The 19,409-nt window shown below is 36.4% G+C and overlaps 2 protein-coding genes across 3 annotated transcripts in view; both read left to right on the top strand.

Moving 5' to 3' along the window:
- Positions 1-18,230, top strand: part of LOC143021681 (uncharacterized) — a 260,489-nt gene extending 242,259 nt beyond the window's left edge. For both annotated transcript variants that reach the window (XM_076179302.1, XM_076179304.1), the window contains exon 24: positions 14,330-18,230. In XM_076179302.1, the coding sequence (XP_076035417.1) occupies positions 14,330-14,526 (197 nt within the window). In that variant the 3' untranslated portion in view covers positions 14,527-18,230. The remainder of the gene's footprint in view (positions 1-14,329) is intronic.
- On the top strand, positions 10,233-14,323 carry LOC143021683 (uncharacterized; the record flags this gene model as incomplete). The annotated part of the gene is made up of 1 exon (XM_076179307.1): positions 10,233-14,323. A coding segment is annotated over one exon (912 nt), but the record flags the coding sequence as incomplete, so codon positions are not given.
- Positions 18,231-19,409: the final 1,179 nt, after the last annotated feature.

The following is a 19,409-nucleotide window of genomic DNA, read 5'->3' as shown; positions in this document are numbered from 1 at the left end:
TGAAATGGGTGGGAGTAGATTTTATGCCTTTGTCTTTTGGCTAACTCCCTTGTTAGGGGAAAAAAGCCACTAGTATGTATTTGTGTGTGTGTGTATATATAAAATTATTTTTTCAACTGTCACCCGTGGGATCTGACCAAGGTCTAGCTTATTGCCAAACCAACACCTTACCGACTATAAAAGATCTTTAACTTTAAGTTGAACCAATTCTGAAGGTTTTAGGTAGATATCTGTCATCCTAACCTAATTTCACAGAGATCCCTAGCTCAACTTACAAGCAATCAGCAAAGCTAGTTCACAACCTTCATATGCTTTCATTGTTTTAAATACCTGAAAAAATAATTTTATTGACATGCACTGCTACTGGCAATTTACTTCAGATATATATATATATATATATATATATATATATATATATATATATATATATATATATATATATATATTCACAAGTTTATGGTATATTCATTGACACAACCTCCTGCAAAAATATTCTTTGCTTTTCAACAGCATCCATTTTATTCAGTGGAATATGCCAATATACTTTACCTTTCTTTTATTAGCTATAAACAGAAAATTCCTTTTTTATAAAGTTAGTCTCCTTGTACTGCCTTCAAAATGTCCTCACTTTCTAATTACATGTAGATAATTGAGACCCCATACACACCTGTCCTGTTTGTCATTGTACCTAGGTTTAATAGTTCGTTAGGGAAAAGTACTTTCAAATACACTGGTGCTATTGCTTGGAACTCTTTACCGACCAACATTCAATCAATTGTATCTAAAAGTAGTTTTAAAAAATCAGTTAAATGTTATCTTTTAGACACTGTTCTCTCTGAAGAAAATAGTTTATATGTTTAATTTACACTTCTTATAATCCTAATTTACACTTCGTATAACCTAGCTTTTCTATGATAATCCTTTCCTAATTGTAATATGAGGACCACAGTGGAAATAAGTCTTTTGACTTTCTGTGCCATCCTCGGATGTACAATTATATATACTGTGTATAATATTGAGTCTTGTATGTATTGTACTTATTGTATGTATGATTGTATCCAAATAAAATTCAATTCAATTCAATCCTGTATGTACTATAGAGGATTTAGCCTATTGATCAACTTTTGTTTTCCTCCTTGCCAACTCCTACTCTTGCTATTCAGCCTATGCACCCTCTGCACAAACATTAATCTCATTCTTGTTGTTTATTTCATGGGCAATATTCTTCTTTGCCTTCTTTCTCTCTCACTGTCTCCAATACTTCACTTTGTGGTTGCAGGTAATCTGAGATTGGTAATTTTATGTGTACTCTGTAGCTAAGTTTATATTATATTAGCCATTCAGCAGTCTCACATGTCTTTTCTTTATGGATAACTTTTACCTTGGTTCCCCAGTGTTTCCATTCTTCCCATAACCATTATTTTTTTTATTGGCCTATCTTCCTGCCTAGGGACTAGTAGGTACCTGTTTGTGGTGGTCCTGCGAGATGGACAAATAGAGAACCTTTGCCTATGCCTGTCTTCAGAACCTACCAATACTCACACTTCCATCAGGAAATGTAGCCTCAAGGGGCTGGCACTTGGTCTCTAGAAGACACCAAAGAGCTCATCCACTTTCACCATTTTTCTTCCCGACTTTTTCTCAAGGAGAGCTGACAGCCAGTGACTCTTCCTTCCCTGTTAACTGGTGACATAAAAACAGATATACATCAGTGCAACACAGACAATAATTGAGTTTCTTAACAAAAATAGATCAATGGGAGTTTAGGAATGTTGCTAGTTACTGTGGAGCTGTGTGCATCCCATCAGTGAATCAGTAAAACTTAGACTTCTTCAATGTAATACTGATCTGTTTTTTCAGGGTAACTTTTAGCAGATTTTTATTTTTCACCTTCATTATTTCTTATTTTACTTTTCATTCATGTGCTTATTTTGCCATTGACTATCCTTCAATAGAGTGCGTTTTATGAAAATTTCTGGGAAATTAGTTCTTTTATTTTATACAGACATGAAGACAATTAACGTTCTTTCATTATCATATTTTCTTTATCTGCAACTGTCTATCAGAGAAACCACTCTTGATAATAATAATTATTGCTTCAAGTTTTACTAAGTGGAAAACCTGCAACCCCACAGCAGCTGGCAACATTCCATGGGCCTTCCCACAGATCTCTCTTGGAAGAAAGTTTGGAATGTTATTTGTGTTGTATTTATGTGGGACTGTTTCTTTGTCACTGACTGAAAATAGTAGGAGGAGGGGAGCTGTCGCCAGTTGTCACCTCTCCATGTGTGAAAAGGTGCAAGAAATACAGTTGAAGTTGACAGAGATCCTGGATACAGTCCAGAGACTGAGTGTCAGCCCCTCAGGGCTGCATCTCTTGATGGATGTGAGGGAATTGAAAGGTTTAGAAAATGGTCAGCTTTGCTATCCATTTTGGAGGACCACCACATGCAGGTGCCCATTATAAGTTCCACAACACTATTAATTATAAGTAATTATTATGGTATGTGGGCATAATTTTTATACTAAAGGCAGCAAGTGTTTTGCTGTACCAGTTACTTTTGCCACCATTGTAAGTGAAATATGACCTTGCTCGCACATTGGGCATGAGTACAAGATGTGCATAAAATGATGTCCACAACAAATAAGATAAAAAATCAGTCGGTAAAAAAAATTCTTGTTAACAGTAATGTGGGAGCTGATAATGGATAATCATTTGGATTTGAACAATGGTGGTAAAATTATACAAAATTATGTGATGTATATATTTTTTCCTAAATCAGTTTGGTTTGCATTTATGTACTTATTTGTCTTTGAGGCTTTGTTCTTTTTAGTTGGATGATGTCTTCATATCTAGTCCTGAGTATAGCTATGTCATTTCAGTAGAAACTTATTATCATGCATGACTTTGAAACACTGGATGGAAACAGTATTAATGATGCTATATTCAGTGAACAAAGTAATTTGTAGTCAGCATTTGCCAGCATGAATTTTACAAGTCTCTATCAATTAATAACTACTATTGTTCTTCAGGAAATGGGAAGAGTGAAGGTACAACAGGGTAGACGTTTTTATATGGACGAGTTGTATACCTGTTTACAGAAGGTATAAATACAGTATAAATCTTTTCTAAACCAAGGATGTAGTCCAGCTATTTTGGCATAATTTGATAATTAGAAAAAGATGGTGTGGGGAATGATCCAAATTTTCAGTATTATTTTTCAAATGTGTTCAAGTTGTGGCCCAATTTTTATATACCTTTTGCCACTGGTTTAGTTGATTCGTGGATGCAGTTTTGGTTGCTGTGATAGAATCAAAATTCCCCCTCTCATGACCAGGGAAATATCTGTAGTAGGTTTGGTGTGGTGGAAGTCATTCAGGATTTTTATTTATTTATTTATTTGTTTATTTTTTTCAATTTTGTATCATACATGATGATAATACACACACACAAAGTGTGCATGATAATCCAAAAGACAACCATCTTCAGAGCATTATTAAATTTAGGAATGTTTCTCATCAGTTTTGCTGATTGAAAGATTGTAGCTCAGTGGTCCTCAACCTGTAGCTCGCAGGCACCATGGTGCCCTTGGGACCCTATTATGAGAGAGAGAGAGAGAGAGAGAGAGAATGTGTTGGAGGGGAGGAGTGAGTGAGGGTGTGGTACAGATGAATGCTACATACGATGCTCTCTCTCTGGGGAAGGCACCCTCCACTGTGTTTATAATGACAGATGTAGCCCTCAGCCTACAAAAGGTTGGGGGACCACTGATGTAGCTACATATTGATGTCCAGATTACTGTGATATCTCGTAAACATGTGACATGATTATTTTTATGTCACTATTCTCTCATTGGTGTCATTATTGTCACAAAAGAAAATATTTCCTTAAAGGCCTGTTTTGAAACACTATCCATTTTACTGACTTGTATTCACAATAGAAAATTACATCATATTCAGTGTTTAAATTTTTTAGCAAAACTTCTCAGTTAAATTTGACAAATAAACAAAATAGAAAAGGCCCATTTCCTACAATTCATGATATCTTGAAGAAAATTTATATATTTGTACCATGGGATCCCCATATACAAGTGGTTTGTTGTATAAGCAAAGTGAATAATGAATATATCCCCAAAGAAAATGAAATCCATATATCAAGTAGAAATCTGAGAAAATACCACAAGAAGACTACATATGAGTTTGACTGTATTTTTGGGTGTATGAGGCACACAAACATGTCAGATGCACCCCCAAATATATATATATATATATATATATATATATATATATATATATATATATATATATGTATATATATATATATATATACACACATATACAAATGTATGTATATATATATATACATACATATATATATATATATATACATATATATATATATATATATATATACAGTGGCCGCGAAAAGTTTGGGCGCAAAATTATAGGCGCCCCAACTTTCCCCTAAACTCAAAACATGCGAAAAATACAACTTTCCACCCAAACTTTTCGCTATTTTTCAATGCTAGCGTTTGTACCCGTATTTAGCTGAGACAATACACACTATTTGGCAACTCTGTTTAGGCGCACTCGATGTCACATGGAGTCACTTTCTAAACATCTCTCACGGAGAGTAGTCTTTTTTTTGCGGTGGTCTCTGTTTTTGTGCCTTGATATCTCCGTAATGGGAAGTGGTAAAGAGCTGGAAAGAGACACAGTTGTTACAATCATAACCCTCTATAAGGAGGGTTATAAGTGTAAAGATATTGCTACTCGTGTGGGAATTGGAGTGCGTCAAGTGCAAAAGTGGACCAAGAAATTTCGAGACGAAGGAAGTGACATCATTCCTACTCCAAAGCATAGCTACTGGTCGGCCAAGGAAGATATCAAATCGTACTTCTACGGTTCTAACTGCCTCCTAATAACCGTAGGAGGCAGTTAGAACCGTAGAAGTACGATTTGATATCTTCCTTGGCTGACCAGAGCGATGCTTTGGAGTAGGAATGATGTCACTTCCTTCGTCTCGAAATTTCTTGGTCCACTTTTGCACTTGACGCACTCCAATTCCCACACGAGTAGCAATATCTTTACACTTATAACCCTCCTTATAGAGGGTTATGATTGTAACAACTGTGTCTCTTTCCAGCTCTTTACCACTTCCCATTACGGAGATATCAAGGCACAAAAACAGAGACCACCGCAAAAAAAAGACTACTCTCCATGAGAGATGTTTAGAAAGTGACTCCATGTGACATCGAGTGCGCCTAAACAGAGTTGCCAAATAGTGTGTATTGTCTCGGCTAAATACGGGTACAAACGCTAGCATTGAAAAATAGCGAAAAGTTTGGGTGGAAAGTTGTATTTTTCGCATGTTTTGAGTTTAGGGGAAAGTTGGGGCGCCTATAATTTTGCGCCCAAACATTTCGCGGTCACTTATATGTATATATATGTATATATATGTATATGTATGTATGTCAGCTGATGGCAGGGTGCATATATAAATATGTATATTATATATATATATATATATATATATATATATATATATATATATATATATATATATATATATATATATATATATACATAATAAATATATGCTAATAACAAACACTGGTAACTTGTGTTCAATTGTATTATGCAAGAGCGACCACTAGGAAAGAGAAAATAAATGAAGCAAAGCACTTTTAATATTACATCTTCAGTGCAAAGTACATGGAAAAGAAAGATTACAACAATATTTATTTGCATCCACATAGGCATATGGGAAGGTAATTTGGGGAGATGCTGGTCCCACTTTGGGACCCCCTAGAGACATATGGAATGACATTAACATTAGGGTAGACCACATGGTGACAGATGAAGGCATCACAGGGTCACATGAGGCCACTTAAGGTTTAAGTATTACATTCTTAATGACATACATATTTGTTGACACATAAAGTTATCCAATTTATATAAATTGTGGTATAAATTTATATTATGATCCTGGGTGGTGTGGATGTACAATTATGTAATTCAACACGTTTGAATGTATGCCACAAGAATTGTTTCCATCTACATTTTTTTATGCTACTTAGTTCTTATATTTAAGGATATGGCAGTTTGACCTATACAGAATTTATTACACATTTTGCAAGGGATTTTGAAAATGCACCCTTTTTGACATTTAATAATATTATTAATAAGCAGATGTTTGTATTATTGTTCTTGAAAACTACATTTATGTTAATTTTTTTTAGTAAATTTGGGATATTTAACTAATTTTCTTAAAATGGTAAAATTAATAGATTATGTTTACTGAAAGTAGTTTTGGCTGGGGGTTATGAATTTTTTTCCTTGCAAAGGTGTAGGCAATATCCAGGAAGTGTTTAGGCTATTTTGAATTATAATTAATGTTAAAAACATTTCTTGATTTCTTTGTTAATGAAAAAATAAATTGATGCAGAATGTATTGATGAAGGAAGTGTTTGGGACCCAGCCAAAGTTAAGGTTCTGGCTAGATTTTTGCCTTTCTACCTCAAGCACCCACACCTTTGGCCTGAGTGGTCTTCCAGTGATATCCGCAGGAGGCCTTGTGCCCTCTACCTTTGGGTGAGATAAAGGCACAATCTGAGCCATTGGCCAAAATGACACAAAAATTTCACAAGATTTTTTAGCAAAATCATCAGGTCTACCAATTTGCCCCAGAGAGAGAAAGCTGTGCACAGAGTATTATGAGGTACATATGAGGAAACTGGGCCTAAGGATATGTGCATAGGGCCCAGCCAAAATTGAGACTGGTTGGATTTTTGCATTTCTGCCTGTAGTGCCCACACCTTTGACAATGAGCGTTCTCCAAGTGATATGCAGGAGGCCTCATGGCCCCTGACCTTTGGGTGAGATAGTGGCCCAGTTGAAGCCAGTGGCCAGAATGACCCAAAAATCTTGAAGCTAAATCATCAGGTGGGCCAATTTACCCCAATCTTGCACCAGAAGTAGAAAGCCATGCACAGAGTACTATGAGGTACATATGAGGAACCTGGACCCAAGAAGTGGTCTCCAACTCATATCTGCAGGAGGCCTCACAGCTCTCAACCTATAGGTGAGATAGTGGTCCAATTGGAGCCAGTGATAAAAATGACCCAAAAATCTCGCATGGATTTTTGAACGAAATTATCAGGTCACTTGATTTGACCTAATCTTGCCTCAGAGGGAGAGAGCTATACACAGACAACTGAGAGGTACATTGTCATTACCAATTGGGAATGGATGCAGAGAAAAGATTATATTAAGGGTGATTGTCCCTACAACACTGCATGGAAATTAAGATAGGCAGAAAAGAGAAGTTTAAATGTGTTTGAGATGAAGTGTCTGGTAGAGTGAGGAATGAGATGAGGAGTGGGGGAGGTGGAAAGGGAGCTGGCAGATAGGGATGATGAAAGATTATTGGAATGGTTTGGACACATATCTCAAGAATGGTGTTGAATGAGATCATCTCTCCTTTAATATGAGTTTTATTTATGTTTTGCTTTAATTTATACTTTAATGATTTCAATTAGTGGTGTGGGAGGCTGGACTTAGATATTTAGATAGACCTTACATATGGTTCTATGGGCCACAGTCTCTACTTAGACTGATAGGCACAACTTGCCCACTGGACTCAGGCTCTTAGACTAGTTTTAGACTGACTTCTCTTTGCCTGATAGTTAAGACAAAACCTCATAAAGGCTAAGGTTCCTCCAGGGTGGACCCCATTCCTTATCATCTATGATTGGCTAAGTTCACTTCTGTTCTTTAGGGTCAGCTGGGTCATGCCATACCAGATAAGAAAAGCCTTACCCCAACAAGAATTTAATGATATGGCTTCACTCCTGAGTAGGGGCCCATGTCTGCAATGCTTGCGTGCATGCCAGCGTACAATGCTAGCATGCATGTCAGTGTGCAGTGCTAGCATGCATGCCAGCGTGTAATGCTAGTATCTAGTATCAACTAGTACCATTCTTCTAGTGTCATCAGTACAATGTGGTGATGTTTCATCATCAAACCAATCACCACAGAGTGAACTTGAGGGGACAACCAAGGACAAGATGGCTGGATGGGGTGAAAGTGCCTTTGAGCCTGAGGGGAATGTCTGCTGAGTGGGAAGGGTCAAGTGGAGGATATTTGTATATGATATTTCTCCCCATCTCTATTTTCTGGATGAGGGGATGGGAAGGGTTGAGGGGAATGCCATGTAAGTGAAGCCCTGCTGTGGATATGCCTCTTGCTGCATTGCTTTCAATCTGGGCAGTGGGTAGGAGACAGGGATGACCTTTCATCCATGAGGAGCTAAGAGGAAAACAAGGGTGGTGGATGAGAGTGTAGGAGTAGGAGTAGGTGTGTGCCTTTGACTTGGCTAAATCCCTTATAAAGGGGAAGAAGCCCTTGGTATATAGATTACCATTGCCATTATCATGATCATTGCCATCATTACCATTGCCATTATCATTACCACTGCCATTAACCTCTTCGGTATGATGATGCTTACATAGGCATCATGAGGCGCAAGTGGGTACATGAGGATACCGGCATCAGCATCTTGATTACAGACGCTCCTCAACTTACGTTTTAGTTACGTTCCGAACGGCCGAACGTAACGTGAAAATGAACGTAAGTTGTTACCATACGTTCCAGTAATGTATGACTGTTCATACTGTACTATACATCCATAAATTCTATTACCATATCTTATAAAACACCCCTAAATCATTAATTATAAACATAACATTGTAAAATAATAACATTAATTTCAAATAAATTAAATTCAAGCAATATAAAGTAAGATGGTGGAGGAGGAGGAGGCAAGGCACGTTCAGTCTGTCGTTTGTGCCATGTAAACAATGGACGCAGCGTCATGTGTATCATTTGAACGTCTCGTACTACAGAGAGTGCGCTAAACTAAAAAATTCACTCAAAAAATTTTTTTTTGCAATTTTTTTTTTAGTCAGTTCAAACGTAAAATCTAAAAAACGTAAAACGAATGAACATAAGTAGAGGAGCGTCTGTATATACATTTTTTGTCGCTGTACATGGGTTACCACTGAATTCTGTGAACTCGTTTGATCACATTTTCCATGTTTATTATCACTCATAGTAAAAGAGAATGAGTAATACAGCAGTGACTTTATATTTTATAATGAGAGTAGTGTGATGCATCGTACATATGGCAGCCGATGCTGCGCACAAGAATTTGATTAGTACTGAAGTGGTTAACTTCATCATTAACATTGGAGACTTGGAATTTAAGAGAGACAGAAAGGAGAAGTTTAAATAAGTTTGAGATAAAGTGATTGAGAAGTAAGGTAGGTGTTACAAGATTGGACAGAGTGAGATATGAGGAGGTGAGGAGGATATTGGGGTAGGAAAGGGAGCTGGTAGATAGTGCTGATGAAAGATTAATTGATTATTGGAATGGTTTGGACACATATAAAGAATGAGTGAAAAAAGATTAGCAAAAGATGTGGAAAGCAGAAGTGGATGGAGTGAACCTGAGGGAATGACCAAGGATGTAGCTGGATTGGGTGAAAGGGGCTTTGAATAAGAGGGAGAATGTCTGTTTAGCAAGGCAAGGAGAAGGCAGGAGATAGGGGTGAGTGGAGGTTGGTTGTGTATGGGTGATATTTTGACACACCCCAGTGAATGGACAATTGTGTCCCAAACAGTTGTGGCCCAGACAATTGTGTAACTGGTTAATTGTAAAAATGATAAAAATTAGGGATTTAAATATTTAATGCACTAATGAATTAGTGTTTCAATAATGTTACTCTATTAGTATATTTTAAAGATATGAAAATTTAAATACTTTTGACTCTTATTCCATTGTAATTTTTTATGTTACCTGGTTTAGGTAGATGCACACTTTGCCAGGGACACAAATGTTCAGGCCAAAAATACTCAAATCCCCTATTCTTTATCATTTTAGCAATTAAGCAGTTATACAGTTACCTGGTATGCAGTTGACCTGGTATGCAATTGTCCAGGACACACACAGTCGGAAGGAATTCCTTCTTACTTTCTCTATTTTTTATGGATGACGAGACAAGGAAGAGGGGGGGGAGGTGCTGTGTGAAGCAGCCCTGATGTGGATGTGCTGTGCTTTACTGCATTGTTTTCCAATTCAGGCTATGAGCAGGAGACAGGGATGATCCTTCATCCACAAGGAGCTGACAGGGAAATGAGGGTGGTGGGTGGGAGTGGGTGTGTGCCTTTGACCTGGCTACCTCCCTTATAAGGAGGAAAGAGCCATTGCTATTATCATTGCCACAGACATCATTATCATAGCCATTATCATTATCACTCCAATTGTCATTATCATTACCACAGCTGTTACCATTATCACTGACACAGCCTTTATCATTATCATTGCCATCATTGTTGCCACAGCTGTTATCATTATCGTTGCCACAGCCTATATCAATTATCGTTGCCACAGCAATTATCATTATCATTACCACAGCCATTATCATTGGCATTACCACCCTTATAATTATCAGACACATTATTATTACCACCCTCATTATCATTATCACCCTCATTATTATTACCACCCTCGTTATCATTACTATTACCACCCTTATCATTACTATTACCACCCTCGTTATCATTACTTTTACCACCCTCATTATCACTACTATTACCACCCTTGTTATTATTACTATTACCACCCTCATTATCATTACTATTACCACCCTTGTTACCATTATTACCACCCTTGTTATCATTACTTTTACCACCCTCATTATCACTACTATTACCACCCTCATTATCATTACTATTACCACCCTCATTATCATTACTATTACCACCCTCATTATCATTACTATTACCACCCTCATTATCATTACTATTACCACCCTCATTATCATTACTATTACCACCCTCATTATCATTACTATTACCACCCTCATTATCATTACCACCCTCATTATCATTACTATTACCACCCTCATTACTATTACCACCCTTATTATCATTACTATTATCACCCTTATCATTACTATTACCACCCTCATTATCATTACTATTACCACCCTCATTATCATTACTATTACGACCCTTATCATTACTACTACCACCCTCATTACTATTACCACCCTCATTATTATTACCATCCTTATCATTAGCATTACTATTACCACATGCATTGTTATTACTACGATCACCATCATCAGTATCGGTACCACCTGTTACAATAGTTACCATTGCTGTTATTACAATTTCATCATCCCTACCTCCGAGTGTACCATTACCTCCCATACATTTTATAACCATCAACATATCAAGGTCATAATTTTGCCATTACCACTACTATTACTGTGCATTTGTTACTTTCCATTATTATTCTTCCTATTAACACATGCCCCCCCCCCCTTTTATTCTAGTTTTTGTTCCTTCTTCCAGTTCTTGTTCTTGGTCTACCTCCCTTATATGGGGAAAGAAGCCCTTGATATGTATATAGATAGTTGTACTTGTTCCTTTTTTCCTGGTAGTTCTTGTTCTTGTGCATCTCTGTTCTTGTTTCATCTTCCTGGTAGCTCATTCTTACTATACTTCCAGGTAGTTCTTTGTTTTGACCTTTCTTCCTGATACTTCATGATTTTTCACTCGCTGTTTTTTCTTCCACCCTGTTACTATTACTAAAGTTTCTAATTAGTTTTTCTTCTTGCTTTCAGTTAGTTCTTCCAATCAGTTCTTCCTCTTCTAATTAGTTCTTGTTCTTCCAGTCAGTTTTTTCTCTTTTCTTGCTTTTCTTCCATTTTTTCTTTAGTTCTTATTTTGGTTCTTCTGTTTCCATTTAATTCTTCCCTTTTCCCAATTCTTTTCCTTTTAGTCAATTCTTTTGAATCTTCCAGTCAACTGTTGCTGCTACTTCTACTTCTTTTTCTTCTGGTTCTTCCTTCCTCCAGTTAGTTTTTCCTCTTCCTTCTTCCGGTTTTTCATCTTCCTTCAACCAATTCATTCTTTAAGTTGTGGTTGCTGTAAGTCCCTCTTCTCCTCTTTTCTGTCCATTTAGTTCTGCTTTCTTCTCTTATTTTTTCTTCTTTCTCACAAATATTCTTCTAATTTTTCCCTGTTATTTCTCTTATTTCTTACATTTCTTCTTCTTTTTTTCTCATTACTTCTTCTTCCTTCTTCCAGTTAGATCACATTCCTTCAAGGTAGTTTTTTAATTCTTTCCTTCATCCTCTTGATACTCCTTAGTCATTTTTTCTTTCTGTTAATCCTTTCTTCTTTTTCCTGATAGTTCTTCTTATTAGTTCATTTTGTTATTCTTCCTTATTCCAATTAGTGCTACTGCCTTCCAGTTAGTCCTTGTGGTTCTTCCTGTTGGTTCTTCTTCTAGTTCTGTTTGACGGTTCTTCCTCCTGTTGATAGTTTTTCTTCTCCACTGTTAGTTCTTCTTCAGGCTTCTTATTTATGTTCTTCCTGTTAGTTCCTCTTAGTAACAATGATGAGCAACTTCTTGCGTTGATCCTATGAGATAGAAGTCAGAGATAATCTTCTTCCTACTGCCTATCTTCAGAACCTGTCACCTCCCTTACCTCCATTTGGAGGTGCAACCCTGAGGGGTTGACACTTGATCTCCAACTGGATTTAGGAACTTTATCAATTATGATATTATTTTCTCTACTCTTTCATGTAAAGAGAGCTGACAATTGGCGACTGGTCCCCTCCTCCAATAACTAAGAGCCAGTGATACAGAAACAGCCCCACACTAATACAACACAGCCAGCAGTTCAAAGTTTCTTCCCAGAGAGATCCATGGGATAGGCCAAGGACCATTGCCAGTCACTGTGGGGGTACAGGTTTCTATTCAGACCTAATGCAATAATTGTTATTAGTAGTTCCTATTCCTATTTTTTTTTCTACATCTTCCTTGTTGTTTTCTTTTTCATCCCATTAGGTACACAATTTATGAGAATTTTATAGCAAGTTTGATATATACTTAAATGAAAAGTGACAGTGAGCAGCTTTCCCTAAAGAAACCAAATAAAAAAAAAAGCTGTTACCTGTTAGTAACAAGACTCTTGAAGAGCAAAATAAGAAAAGGTGTACCTTCTCCCTGTGAGTGGAAGAGAACCATAGAGTGAGGCCTTGAAATGCACAAAGGTGCATAAGTATGAGGGCAGGACTTGGAAGAGTCTTGAAAGACATGGAGTCAGGTGTACTGTAGATAGTTGTCCCAGTCAGATTGATCCATCACTCCATAGCCTGTGGTTTGTGATTGGGACAGCTAGGTATCAGTATACTGTAAATCTATCATCACTAGCCCTTACTACAGGATGTGGATAGGAAATTGAATGAGTTGACAAACCTCTCAATGTAGTTCTCTCTTGCATATGGGTGATAAAGGAGATATTGAAGGTTATGTGTAGATCATTATTCTTTTATGAGTGGAGTCTAGTCTCTAATCTTGAAAAGAATGTTGTGTGGCTCTGGGCCATATGGGTGTCAAGAAAGTCCCTGTAGACTGCATAGAATTTATGTAGCCTTTTGATGATTTTAAAAAAGCAACAGGATATCTGATATGTCTTGCCATGATTGGATGGTAGAAATATTTAAAATTACAATGTTTGGGATGCAAGAGTTGTATGTCAGAATCAAAACCAGCTGAAAGAGAAAGGGATGATGACTGAAGGAGTAGAAAAAGAGAAAATGTAGGGAGGATAGTGAATTACTACATCACCACATTCGTTGTATGATCATTCATAAATGTTAAAACTGTGTGCATCATATATATCCTCTAAAGTATTGACTACATATAACTATGTAGCCAATATCCCACTATGGAAACTTATCAACTGAGCAAGTAATTATTTTTTCACTGTTCACTGTCAGGCACTCCTAACACTTGTACAACACATACACTGTTTAGACATTAATGGCTTATTTCAGTTTTAAATAATATCCACACTGTAAAGAAAAGTGGAAGTTGTTATACAAGGAACATTTCATTAAACTGAAGGGTAAGAACATTAGTTTTTTTAATTGCATGGTATATACTTTTTGAGCCTTTTTTTGTGGTTTGGCTTCTTCAGTTCTCTTTTTAGTAATCTGTAGCTTGCATGACTTAAAAATAATTTTTCCCTCTTACAATTAATTTTCCCTAATACTGTATCACAAGTAAACTGTCAAGATTTCTTGCACTTTCTTTGATTAAAAACTAAATGCTCTAATTTTCATTTCTGCATAGTTCTTTCATGAAAATACATATTAATATTGTATCTCACTTTATATTTCCCTTTAATATTTACTAGTTATAAAGGCTAAGATGATTTCACTACAGCATATACCTCCTTTACCACAGGACGCCTGGGACGGACAACTTTAACAACACCAGCAGTTGCAGCACGAACAATAGCTACAGCCATCGAGACCTCACGGCATCCAATTCCCCAACTTCGCCTTCCTCCGCACACTCGCCTACCTCAACCCTACTCCGCTCCAGGCTCTCAAGCCTCTATGACCAGTCCTCCTCCCCAACCTCGCCAACCTCAAGACTAACTGGCTCTTATTCTCACAGTTCACCGACTAGTTTGTCGAGGAGAATATCTTTCTATAGGTACTGATGATTGCAAAATTCAAATATGCTATTACAGATTTGCTCAAAACTGCTGTAAATGGCTAGATTTGAAATCACATATTCAGTCATGGTAACTAAATTTTCAGCAAATATGTTTTAGAGGGTGAAAGATACAAAGACCCAATTCAAGTTCTAGTCAAGGTGAGAGTTAGTGAGCACCAAATTGTCACAACAGTGATGCTTCACTCTCTTACCCTTCAGTGTGTGTAAATTTTGAGTTCTGTCTATAATGCTGGTATAAAATGTTTATTTCAATACATTCTATATCCCTTTCATGTATGGCATTTGGTTATGGATCTTTTTTCAGCTGTTCTGTTAAGGACTATACATGTTAGACTGTACATTTGTCAAAATTTGTCTGATTTCACATTTACATACTTTCACTTTGTCTTTGTCTCTCCCAATGTATTTTTTCTGTCAACATTTCACATAAGCAAATAAGTGACAATGAATGATTGGACGGTTTTACATCACTTATACTAATACCTACTTTACCAACTTGGCTGATTGTTTTCCTTCTGGATTTTTATTAAAAGTACACTTCTTCAGATTCCCCATTATAATTTCTCCATTTCATCAACAAGCTACTCAATCATTTCAATTTATTTTCTAACTCCGGTAAATATCTGCCAAGGTTGTGTAATGTGGTTATTATTGATATGGTTCCAGTTATTTTTTAAGAAAAGGAACAAAGAGGACAATGGATGTACCAAACCTCTTTAATATGAAATGTGGGAAAAAGGATAAGGTAGTGAAGGAGGAAAAAGAAAGTAAATCTATTTGTGGAAGAAGTTTAAGCATTCTTATGAATGTGCCTTCTCTGAACTTGGGTTCTGAAACCCTAGGGGTACACAAATGCTTCCCCAAGGGGTTCACAAATCAAAAACTTTGTTTGCTTGATGTTTAGCAAATCGTTCAATCAAGATGGTCTCCAGAGAGTTCAGAAACAGCATTTCATAAATGAAAGGCTGAGTTTCACTGCTCTAAGCTGCTTTCCTATCACACGAGCATAAAGGCAGGTTTAGAGTTACTGAAGTCAGTAAACTGTACAATCAATTCAAGTTTACAAGATCCATAACAGGCCTGGAATGGGATTGAGAAATACAGTCGAGGTGTGGTTAAAGAAGTGAACATTACCTGGTAACAACCAAAACAAAGTACATAATTTTTTGTACCGATGTCAACTCCCCAGGCTTCTTAGTAAACTTGTGATAATAATAATCTCAATAAGAGACAAAAAAATTAAAGAGATGTTTATCCAGTAATGTTCTCTATAACAATCTCTCTGGCCTCCGAGGAGATTAGGTTGAGGTTGTTGTTTTTTTCAATTTCCAGAATAACACAGCTTAAGGCAAAAAACTTATTTTGATATTAACCACAAACTGCCTTAGCAAAAGATTCCATTCTAAATTATTTTTTTCTAAAAGACATAGATAAATACAACTTCATAGTTACAAAATAACAAGTACTTAGTAAATAGTCAGGATGTTTGTTTCCCCTTATTTTATAACTATCAAAAAACAGAGGCTCTTTATTGTACAAAAATAGAATACATGTGTTGTATTAATCCAATTTTATATTGAAATTGCCAACATTTGTGTAGATTTTTCAATGAAAGCTACTAATATGAAAGTATTACTCTTGTATCAAAAGTACTTGTGTATATTTGGTAGTTATAACACATTGTAAAAAAAATGCACAAATTTCCAATATATGTTTTTCCTATTTCTCCCATATACAGCTTGTAAAACATGGCAAATGTGTTATGACAAACTTGTATGTATATTATAAAATCATTAAATTTTAAACTTTAAACTTAAATATGTGAAAAGAAATACCAGTCTTGACCAGTCAACTTAACTGCAGACTGGTCAATTCCAATATAACTAGGTTGATGAAACCAATTTCCACTTGTTATTTTGATCAACAATTTCCTTTAGGTTCATACTATAGAATGGAACTCTGTTGCAAAGGACTGTTTGCATTCTCCTGCAACTGTTCTTTCAGTGAGCAGATTGTTTAGGAGACCAAACCCACATATCATTGCAAGTAAGCCATTGAGATGGGTGGTCAATATACCTCAGTATAATGTCAACATAAATGCTGCCTAATGCAGACTCTAAGGATAAACAATTTCTAATAACAATCTTTTTTTGTAAACAAAGGTATACAGAACCAAAGAATACTGTCTATAAGGTGCTAAAAAGAAAATGAAACATTATGTACAAATATGAAATCAAAATAGTTTTCTCCAGCACTTAAACATGAATCCCTTTTTTACTGTAAGTACTCTGAAAGAGTCACTGGTATTTAGGGTTATGTGCAATTTTAATGGCCAGTTTTTTACAATAGGCTATCATGTTGTATACAATTAAAGCTTTATACTCTATGGTCATTTGGAACTTTGGGAGTATTGTACTATCCTCTTCTTTAACCACACCTTACATTGAGCACTATACAAGATTTCTGTATAAAACAGGAAATAAAAAAGTTAAAACTGAGCATTCCAACAATGGTTATAAATTTTCTAGATATTGTCACAGCCCAGATGACTTGGATGAATTAAAATACAGTAAAAGTAATCATAATGTAAACAATATGATTAAACAGATGTCATTTTGACAGCAATTGCAGACAAGGAAGAAAATATTCTGAATGGCCATAACTTAGCAGATAAGAGATCTTGAATTTTTTTCTTGACTAGAATCATACAATAACATTGAATGTGTATAACTGCATTTACTAATTTGAATGCTGGTTAATAATATGCATTGATATGCAATCAACCCCAATAGAGACAACTGTATAGTTTTTACTGCTATGTCCTTACTGCTTTTGAGTTGAGATGAATATATGTATGGCAGGTGTATCTTCAGGTTTTTTGGTAGGCAGCTGTATTTCTTATAAAAAAAAATTCTCTTGTCTTCTGAACAAGGAACTGTACAATGCCTAGTTTGATCAATATTCAAGTGAACTTTCATCTTAAGAACATGTTCAATTATGAACTAGTGCCATTTAAAAGAATCTTTGTATGAAAAGAAAAATACTATTTTCATAATAAACTTCTACTTACTGTGTGCCTTTTGTAATGAACCATGGAACGGGTAAGTGTTCAGAAGGCCCTCACTTGATTGCTAACCTGCTGAAACCAATTTCTATACAAGAAATTAAGGTTAAAAGATTTGTGCAATGTTATCTGGTGGACTATTGCACAAACAAATATTATTTAATGTATATTGCATCAGTTATGGTGCAAAGTTGTATAATATAACTTATTTTTAAGCTACTGTGATTTAGATGGTAATTATGTATTTTCTACACTTACCACAGAAAACTATATCATATGGTATACCTATTCTATGCTGACTGATATAATGTGTTTTAGTCCTTTTCTTATTAACATTGTTGACCAATGCACCACTCTAGTCTACACTTTAGTAGATACGAACACTCTGTAGGGGACTGGAGCTTCTATCCCTAATTCATAATACACCAAAGTGCTTCCAAGTGTGAGGATGGGAGTGCTTACCATGCATTTCTCCTCATTTTGGAGCATTCAGGGATGGGACACTGAGAAGTTCCATTTGTCTTCACTTTGCTGTGTAAGTAAAGTCATTTTACCATTTTTCTCTGCTCATTATCCTTCAGCCTAATATGATTAAAAAAAAAAAAAATCGCAGAAGATAATGGATTACCCAAAGGAGAACAATAAATGAAAAGCATACATATAAACATACATACATACATAAACCAAAAGGCCTTTTCCCTCTTATGAGGTATGTGGCAAAGTCAAAGCATACACCCATCTCTCAGTCATCCAGAACCCATTTGTCATCTCTCCCATCTTAGCACTCATGGATGAAGGGTCATCCCTGTCTCCTGCCACACTATTTAGGTCAATAGCAATGCAGCAACACTACTTCCATAGTAGGGTCCAATAGCTGGAACTGGTTTTACCCTCCCTCTCAACTTAAAAAAAACTTGATGCTGAGAGGTACAAAGACGGGTCACCACGAGCATAGCTCCCTTCCCGTATAATACAACTAGGTAAATACATACACACTGCTTCATTACCTGGACCCCTTCACCTATCCTCAACCACTTAAGACATTTATGGAGCAGATAAGAACATACTTTCCAGTTGCATCATTTCCTCATCTACTTACAACCACTCGCCATTCATTCCTAACCTTTCACTCTTTCTTCTTTGCTTCACATATTCCCCTTGCATTCAATGACCTCGTCACCACCACCTCATTCTTGGTCTTACCATGCAGTTCACTTCATCCACTTGTGCTTTCCTCTTTGCAAATATTTCTTCACTCATTCTTTCCATATTTCTATACCCTATTTCATCAACACTATCTGCCAGCTATTTTTCCAACCTTGCTTTTTACCTCACCTCATTCCTCACTTAATCCATCCTTGTAAGCCCCCTCTCATACTTTGTAAACACTTCATCTCAAGCATATTGAGGCTCTTCCTTTCTGCTTCTTTCAAATTCCAAGTCCCTGTTCCATACAGAGGTGTAGGCACAATCTATTTATCTACATACCAAAGGTTTCTTCCCCCCTTATAAGGGAGGTCACCGAGTCATGGCACACACCTACCCCCACCCATACCACTCTCATCCACCATCATTGTTTCCCTCTCATCCTACCTCCTCATGGATGAAGGGTCACCCTGTCTCCTGTCAACTGCTTGGGTCAGAAGCAATGCAGCAAGACAAAGCATGTCCACACCAGGGCCAGTTCATTTACATGGCAACCCTCCCTCGTCCCCTCATGTGAAAGATAAAGATGGG

This window comes from Oratosquilla oratoria, chromosome 42 (genome assembly GCF_046742065.1).
Source record: "Oratosquilla oratoria isolate Oo_2021 chromosome 42, ASM4674206v1, whole genome shotgun sequence".
NCBI lineage: Eukaryota > Metazoa > Arthropoda > Malacostraca > Stomatopoda > Squillidae > Oratosquilla > Oratosquilla oratoria.
This window is presented reverse-complemented; position numbering and strand designations above follow the sequence as displayed.